Source organism: Oncorhynchus mykiss, chromosome 14, assembly GCF_057628025.1.
Source record: "Oncorhynchus mykiss isolate SJ-2025 chromosome 14, ASM5762802v1, whole genome shotgun sequence".
NCBI lineage: Eukaryota > Metazoa > Chordata > Actinopteri > Salmoniformes > Salmonidae > Oncorhynchus > Oncorhynchus mykiss.
This window is the reverse complement of record NC_143035.1, coordinates 18,198,362-18,207,500: the sequence shown is the minus strand read 5'-3', so window position 1 is coordinate 18,207,500 and position 9,139 is coordinate 18,198,362. Positions and strand designations below refer to the sequence as shown.

General features: G+C 41.0%; 1 protein-coding gene across 10 annotated transcripts in view; it reads right to left on the bottom strand.

Moving 5' to 3' along the window:
* Positions 1-9,139, bottom strand: part of LOC110488933 (glutamate receptor 2) — a 57,867-nt gene that overhangs the window by 7,002 nt on the left and 41,726 nt on the right. For 9 of the 10 annotated variants that reach the window (XR_016486313.1, XR_016486314.1, XM_021561415.3 and 6 more), the window contains exons 4-12: positions 6,977-7,173; positions 5,086-5,139; positions 4,391-4,549; positions 3,952-4,119; positions 3,465-3,569; positions 3,028-3,135; positions 1,641-1,847; positions 1,117-1,484; positions 1-76 (exon numbers count right to left, since the gene is read on the bottom strand). The exon at positions 1-76 is cut by the window's left edge and continues 123 nt beyond it. Coding sequence is in view for 8 of the 10 variants with exons in the window: in XM_021561415.3 (XP_021417090.1) it covers positions 1-76; positions 1,117-1,484; positions 1,641-1,847; positions 3,028-3,135; positions 3,465-3,569; positions 3,952-4,119; positions 4,391-4,549; positions 5,086-5,139; positions 6,977-7,173 (1,442 nt within the window). In the remaining 2 variants the exon portion in view is untranslated. Of the gene's footprint in view, positions 77-1,116; positions 1,485-1,640; positions 1,848-3,027; positions 3,136-3,464; positions 3,570-3,951; positions 4,120-4,390; positions 4,550-5,085; positions 5,140-5,707; positions 5,829-6,976; positions 7,174-9,139 lie in introns of those variants that run through there. The other variant, XM_090198474.1, reaches the window with a different exon arrangement.

Sequence of the window (9,139 nt, the reverse complement as noted above, 5' to 3'; positions counted from 1 at the left end):
GTTGGCCGTGTAGGAGGAGATGATGATCAAGGTGAAGAACCACCACACCCCTCCCACAATACGCCCAGAGAGGGATCTAGTGAAGAACACAAATATAAATGGTTAGATCCTGTTTCCAAAATGGATTGTCAAACGAACTGGTGGGCCACAATTTTGATGGGTCATGGCTTAAGGCTGTGTTGGCTTGGTGGTCTACAAAAGATGTCCAACATTTTTACTAAATAACTGTTCCAAAAAATTTGCAAACCATTACAATATGTACATGGTGTCAGTATATTGAGTACACACTTTCTAAAAGTGAGAGGTCACTACAACATGCAAAAGGTCAAAGATCAATCAAATCCCTCTTTCCAAAACCAAACATCCATACATGCCAATTCAAGATGAAGGATACACACACTAAACTCATATCTGTTGAGGGCATATAAATAAATGTTATGACCATAAACTTATTGAAACTGAGCACCCTGGAGCAAATATACGAAGTTAGCTCTCCCAGTATACATCAGCAAGTATCATTCATACACAAAGGGATGTGGTGGGGAACAGCTACACATTGACGCCACAGCTTATCTTTCCTGACTCAACATGACTGGGGGAGTGGATATGTAGGAGGAGGGTTGATGACAAATCTCCCAGAATTCATGTGACTGACTGTCCCCTCTCTGGTGCAAAGTGGTAGCCTGCTTAACATAATCTGCTGCACTCGCACCTCATTAAATCGCTATACGCCAATCAGTAATATGACTGGGCCTATGGTATTTTAGTCTGTTTAAGTATTATGCTGTATGTTGAGCGCACAAGGACTTCAAGGCTTCTACAGGAAGCAAATCAAAGTGTCCTTTCCTGAGATTAAGTTTGTAGGGATATCGTTAATGTATATTTTTATCTCGTTATTTTACAGGGTAAAATGATTGAGATTACATTGCCATTTTTTAATACAACAACCAGGGGAATAGTTAAAGGGGAGAGGAGGAGGGAGAGATGATTAGATGGCCATTGTAGTATGATTTGCCAGGTTGCTAAAACTGAGCCAGAAGATCAAATCAAATAATACTAGTAAATCACAGTGAGCCAGCATAACAATGTACAATCAGGAGGCAGTTTGAGACCCACCTTGGCGAGATGTCACAGCCCTGTCTCATGAAGGCGCCGAGGGAGAACCAGAGACTGTTGAATATCCCAAACTCGTTGGTCGATTCATTAGTCTGGATCTGGCCATCCTCGTACTCCTCTGTGTGCCACTCGTATGGGCTGAATCGGCTGACCAGGAAGAGCACCACGCTCACACCGATGTAGGCAAACACGATGCACATCCATATCTCGTAGGCCAGAGGGTCCAGGAAAGAGAAGACTCCAGGTTTAGACTTCTGGGGCTTCTTGATCATGATGGAGATCCCCAAGGACATGAAGGGCTTGGAGAAGTCAATGACTTCTTCTCGGACGAGGGTAATGGTCAACGGTGCCACGGCTATATCAGCTTTCTGGGTAAGAGAGGAGGAAGGAGCTTATTGTTCTAGGGAAACAGGATAAGGTTTAGTTGTGTTTAAAGGTAACTACTGGGAATGTTTCAATAGTTTGTATACAACAGGTCATTGGATGTGATCAGTATTAGAAGGTCCATGCATCTCTTTTCTTACCCCATAGACGAGCTCTCCCACCATTCCGTTCCAGATCTTGGTCTCAGCGTCTCGGGCTCCATATTTTCCATCCCCCACAATTTTCAGCTGGTATTTGAAGCCGCAGTGCTTGGCTATCTCAGCGGCCAAATCGACACAGTAGCCCTCGTATCTTTCATTGTCTAGAAAAAGGTCAGCGTTCTTCTTAAGCATTACATATGGGGCTTCCTGAGGGAGAAAATTACAAATACTGTTCAGTCCAGTATGCTTGCCTTTAGGCTTTACATCATGGTATACATGCTAGCTTTGTACAATGACAGAGAAATGAATAGTTTCACAAACTTAATGTTGTAACAGACTTAGAGCTCTATTCAATATGGAAAGCTGAAGCATTACAGATTCCGTGATAGAGATGTTAAGGTAATTTCCGATTGAGCCGACTTAAGCAGCATTTACTGTGAATGAAGTCTCTGATAAAGCAGGAAGGTTGCCTTTAAATTTCAATCATGCTGTAAAGCTGAACTTTTGCAAATCTGAATGAATAGAGCCCCTAGACAACTATGGGTTGGTTTGTGTATGTTGTACGGTGTCCATATTATGACAGCCTCAGTGTGCTTAGTCCACTCTTGTACTCTCTGTTCACCCACGACTGTGTGGCCAAGCACGACTGAAATCAAATCAAATGTTATTACTCACATGTGCTGAATACAACAGGTGTAGTAGACCTTACAGTGAAACACTTACTTACAAGCCCCTAACCAACAAGGCAGTTGAAAAAAATACGGATAAGATTAAGAAATAAAAGTAACAAGTCATTAAAGAGCAGCAGTTAAATAACAATAGCGAGACAATATACAAGGGGTACCGACCGGTACAGAGTCCATGTGCGAGGGCACCTGTTAGTTGAAGTACTCTGTACATGTAAGTAGAGTTGTTAAAGTGACTATCCATAGACGATAACAACAGAGAGTAGCTGCACTGTAGAAGAGGGGAAGGGGGGGGCAATGCGTTACCTACATGTACAAATTACCTTGAATAAACTGTACCCCCGCACATATTGACTCAGTACCGGTAACCCCTGTATATAGCCTCGTTATTGTAATTTTATTGTGTTACTTTTATTTTATTTTTTACTTTAGTATATTTAGTCAATTTTCTCTATTTCTTAAACTGCATTGTGGGTTAAGGCTTGTAAGTAAGCATTTCACGGTAAGGTCTACTGTTGTATTCGGCGCATGTGACAAATACAATTTTATTTGATTTTATATGGACACTGTAATGTCGTAAATACATGATTCTATGGACTAGTAACAATTGCTAAGTGAGAAACTAATCAAAGGAAATTATATCAAATTGTTGTGTGTTCATGAGTCAGTTAGTATGAATAGAGTCTATGATAAGTCATTACCAAGATTGTGGTCACAATGACAGTTTTGTTTTCCATCCCTGTTGTGTCATTCGGGAACACGTCTGATTTTGTGACAGCCATTTTGTCAACTTCGTTCCAATATCCAATCTGTGGAGGAAATAATGAATAGTGAATGAACAATGCCATAATGTCATGAGACAGTGTTGTTGTTTCACATGATGGGAAAGGACTGAAGCATCTACACAGCCATGTTATAAATTCTCTGTCATTTCTGCTCTCTGCAAAAAATGGTTGATTTCTGTAGGCCAATTTCATCCAATGTCGTGTCTTTAGATCTTTGCTCTATTGGTTCAGTTCTGATGTGCTGTTGTCTTGTTCCATCACAGACAAACACATTAAAGACTGTCATATATTATACAACCTTGATCTATTAAGATTCTGACATGTTCTAGACATATTCAGAAACACTAGCATACCTTCACAGGACCATTATTTTTCAGCTCCATGATATTAACTGAGTAGTTGACTCGTTTGCCATGTTGATCGAACTGAATGTTCCCTGTGAGGCCGTCCACACGAACCTAAAAGGACACAAAAGCACATTGTCAGAATTGCAAGACACCACAATTAAATACCTCTGTCATAGACAAAACCAATTCAGTTTCTCCACACAGATTTGGAATCAAATTGCGTTGTCTAAGCTCTAAAGCTGGAGGCTGACTATTGTGTGTGGGCAGACGATTGTCACTGTTAGCTCAGGGGAGAATGTGTTTGTGTGAGTTTGTGTGTGTGTGCATGCGTATGTGTGTGAGTGTGTACGTGTGTGTCCTTATACTTCTGTGTGTGTGTGTGTGTGTGTGTGTGTGTGTGTGTGTGTGTGTGTGTGTGTGTGTGTGTGTGTGTGTGTGTGTGTGTGTGTGGTAGAGCCAGACAGCCGTTGCCACGGCAACCCCATGCTATCACCTGTTTGAGTGCGCGCTCGATCTCCACTCCCTGCGCCCAGGGCACAGCGGGGTTGGCCAGACAGTCGCCGTTGTTGCCCTTCCTGGCGATGTCAATGCGCTGCTTGTGCAGGTAGCGGAAGGCCTCCGTCATCACCTGCACTGAGTCGTAGGTCAACGCAGATGTGTACTGCAATAGAACAGAGGGGGATGGGTGTGTGATTGTGTGGGGGGATATGGGGACACAGGGGAGGGGGAGGAAGCACACTAACGACTTGTTAGTGTGCGTGTCTGTGTGTGGGCATGCGGCTGTGTTCCTGCGTTTGCACGCACACAGTATGAGTGAGTGAGTGAGAATGGGGGAGGAACATTTTTAATCGGCAGACACCTCACAGCTCCCTGAAGACAGAAGAATTCTAGCTGAGTGCCACTCAACCGAACCCAATGTTATATCTACTCACCCTAATCTTACTGTCGGCACCAGGGTATTCCTTCTCCTCCAGAGCCTCCCAAATCTGGTCAAATTTGGACACCAACGGGTCATCAAAATCCACAATCTGGAAACCTGACACGTTGGCTCCGCCATATTGGATTTTGGAGAGGTCCCCATCCACAAAACCCTGAAATTAAAACAAAGAAATCAAATTAAGGAGATAAAATGGAAATGTTTGCCATCATACAAATCAAGAGCTTGGGACTGACTATAAGGATCCATCTGCATTTTTGTCAAAATTGAGATATTGACATAACCTCGTTCTGTTCAATGGATTGAATGCTGTAATAACACAGAATAAAACCATTAATAATTATTGATGTTATTAAGTTCAAAAGATAAACATTTCTGACACCATCACACCAATGAGGGTTCGGGACTTTAAAGCCAATTATCTCAGAATCATCTTTTTGCAGATAGAACCTTATAGTCCCAAGCTTTCGAAATGTCAACAACCCCCTCCCCCCCCCAAAAAAAACGGGAAAAGGATGATTTAATAGATTAAGCTAACTAATTGTGTAATACGTAGGGGGTTCAATTGGAAGACAATGTTCTCAATGTCTTATCACGATGCTTTGAGCTTGATCAATTATTTTACAAATCACTTTGTTCTTCCTGAGATTACAATTCCACTGCTGGTTAAACAGAGGTGTGAAGACTTACCAAATTTGCAATGATGTAGTGGTAGCCTTTCACATGTCTGCCAATGGTGATGACCTGGGGACAACATCAGATAGGGAAACAGAACAGAAACCATAATGACGTGTAAACCAAGTAATCATATTCCTCATGGTACAGCAATCATGTTTGAGAATGAAAATGGAATACTTCAGTGGAGTTATAACTCTATCTACCAAACACAAAAAACATCCATTGTCATATTTTAGTGTGGAGTGATAAGTGCTTTTTGAGGTCGATTCGGTTTCTGTTCGATTATCAAAAAATTATCACGGTTTACGATTTCGGTTTAGATATTATTATTCTTTACAATAAATGCGCTATGTATTATGTGGATTGAATGCTGTAAAAACACAGAATAAAACTATTAATAAAAGTCCCTTGATGGTAGTTGATGCCTATTACTGCTTATCATATATTAACCACCTATTATTCACATTACTTTACCTTAATAAAATAATGTTTGTTGTTGTGTATATTACATTAGTTATATTTGATTACTTTATTATTTCATTACAAGTCATCCTCTCATCATCTAGAGCTGCTGGCTATGCTGTATGACAAAATCACTATTTTAGTAGTTCCTTTTAAAGTAAATAAGGCATACTTTTATGACTGCTGAATACCAACTATCAATCACTTAGATCATGTATTTTCCGGTAGGGATACCGCGCAAAGCAACTGCTCTCTATCCCTCTCGATCGCGCATTCTTCATCTCTTCTCTCCCTCTACACACCAGAGAGGAAGTGGCGAAGCGAGAGGTTTCACTCTCGCCAAAATCTGTCCAAAATGAGACCAATGCTTTTCTATGGCTTATTTTGGAACTAAGCTTGCCTGACTTCCTTCTTTTGGAACAAAAACTCCCATTGTTAAGGCGGAGACATGAGCATCTAGTCATTATATAGAGATCTCTGCCCACACCAACCGGACAAGTAGGCGCGCAATGGATTATGGTCTTTGAAGTTATTTACCACATTGTTTGCGCTAAACTATGTAGAATATTGTCCTGTTGGAAACTACAACTCCCTACTACATCGCACAATTCAGGCTGGATCTGATTTATCTCTGGAGAAACTGCTCATTGAGCTCGCAGAGAAAAAAAACGAACAAAACGCAATTCTAATATTTGAACCGAAGTCAGTAAATAATTGAACCGACATCGGTCAATTAGTTGTTAAAAAACTAAAATGAACCTACATTTCTGTTAAATGCTAAGCACTATCATATTTCCACATTATACCTGTAGCGTGTACAATTGTTTTGATTAAAAGTCATAACCCACTGCCACCTGCCAGTGTTATCACTTGTCAGTACCGAAACTAAAACAGGAAGCCCATTTCAGTAACTACCTTAAAAAACCATTTTAGTGACTATCTCAAATGACACACCTGCAACTAATCCCACCACATGAGTAACACCTCCACTTATAAATCCAGTTACATATAGAGATTTGAAGAATCATTTGAATAAAATGCATTTTAAGTGACTTGCTTTGGCAGAAGAGTGTGACCAGGTTGGATTATTTTCCTCTCAGACAAAAGCTCTAGCATGCAACAGCGGGGTGAATATGGGCATTGGTTAAACACATGTCTGCTTGCATTAAATACTACTCAATGGACTATCCCAGGGTCTAGGGAAGGTTTAGAAATAACCTGTTCATGTGAATCTCTATGCCTTTTAATTCCATTGTTGTATTCTAAGGCTAAAATAGCCCTTTTCCTTGTGGGGACTGAGGAAATGTCCCCACTTGTATGAATATTCCTTGTTTTACTATCCTTGTGAGGACTTCTGGTCCCCACAAGGCTAGTAAGTTCAAACACACAAGCACACGCCAACAACATCTCACTCGCTGCATTACACATACTAAGCTTGTACCTGCTCCATAATGTCTCGGACTTTGTCCTGTTCACAGTCGAGGATGACCCGTCTCTCCTTCTTGTTCTCCAGGTCCTGGAAGAGGGAGCGATAGGCCTCGTCTTTCCTCTCGTCCTTCAGGTTGCCCACGTTAATGGCCATCACCTGCCACTTCCTCTCCGCAGCCGTGTCCAGCACCACCTGCAGCGTGGTCAAACCTGGACAGACAACAGGGTCATGTTCATTCGTCATTAAACTGAAGAAAATGCTCTGAAACTGGGTGAGATGAGAAGGCACTATTTGAACTACTCCAATAAGAAATGCTTGTTTTTGTTTTCTGTCGCAAAATGTTTTGCTATGGTGTGTTCTAATGAACATGACCCATGAATACAGTTCATTGTAGGGTTCATATCCATGCAAATATATGGATATATGACATTAGAGGAGCCAACATCAACCAACATTTGTGGTGAAATGTAACTCACAGTTCTACTACCACACTGTCTGGCTATAAGACCCACACAGTCCAGTTCATCATACTGTAAGAATTACTCCTGTGTACAGTTACCTCAGCCCCGTTTTTTCTGTACAATTCTCTACAAAGAGTTGGCCAAGGCTTAAGTCAATTGTTACATCAACTCTAATGTTCCTATTCTACTTGTGTCCCACCCTGTTTAATGACAGTACAAGAGTAGTGTGCATTGATCTCAACCTCCATAGAGGGCAGTTGGAGCATGATTTGATATTAAATGGTGTGAGCATTTCATCCTAGATGGTGAATTACAGCTAATTTATTTGATACGACAGGGCAGCAGTGTTCATGAAGGTGAGATGTTGGGGGGGGGGTGCTTGTGAAGAAAGTAGATGGAGGCAAGCATTTTCCTCAGAACACATAAGTCATGATTACTGTAGGGTCATTATGACTCAGTTAAGGTTAACTGTTTCTCCGGTGCCCATTAAAGAAGATAATTGGAATTTGCTCTGATTTAAGCTCCGCTCACCATGCGCTGACGCGAGGCAACAAGAGAATCCCGGCTAATGGTCAATATTGTAAATTATTAGGCCTATGCATTGGGTAAAATTTAAACATACTGTATTTTAGAAAGCATCTTCACAGAGTGGAAATAATTGTGTTAATATTTTGGGATGCAGGTTCATTGCATGTTCAGACTCTTTTCATACTTTTATGTCTTTAGGAAATATTTGTATCTACCTGGGATAGTCAGGAATCACCACACTATACAGTAGCTTTACTAAACTACTGCCACTTAAAAACCTCAACAGAGTGTTAAGTTACATATTCACAAACCCTAAGCATTGTCAATAAACAGATTCCGACAGTATATTGATACCATGAACGCTAGAGAAACCTGATAGAATACCCTTCGGTTGGAACTGAACGCGTAGGACAGAAATCAATCGCCTTGAATAACGATTCAAAGCCCACAAAATGTAATATATTGCAATATTTCACAGTTGGGATACAAACATATACAGTGGGGCAAAAAAGTATTTAGTCAGCCACCAATTTTGCAAGTTCTCCTACTTAAGAAAATGAGAGAGGCGTGTAATTTTCATCATAGGTACACTTCAACTATGACAGACAAAATGAGAAAAACAAATCCAGAAAATAACATTGTAGGATTTTTAATGAATTTATTTGCAAATTATGGTGGAAAATAAGTATTTGGTCACCTACAAACAAGCAAGATTTCTGGCTCTCACAGACCTGTAACTTCTTCTTTAAGAGGCTCCTCTGTCCTCCACTCGTTACCTGTATTAATGGCACCTGTTTGAACTTGTTATCAGTATAAAATACACCTGTCCACAACCTCAAACAGTCACACTCCAAACTCCACTATGGCCAAGACCAAAGAGCTGTCAAAGGACACCAGAAACGAAATTGTAGACCTGCACCAGGCTGGGAAGACTGAATCTGCAATAGGTAAGCAGCTTGGTTTGAAGAAATCAACTATGGGAGCAATTATTAGGAAATGGAAGACATACAAGACCACTGATAATCTCCCTCGATCTGGGGCTCCACGCAAGATCTCACCCTGTGGGGTCAAAATGATCACAAGAACGGTGAGCAAAAATCCCAGGACCACACAGGGGGACCTAGTGAATGACCTGCAGAGAGCTGGGACCGAAGTAACAAAGCCTACCATCAGTAACACACTACAC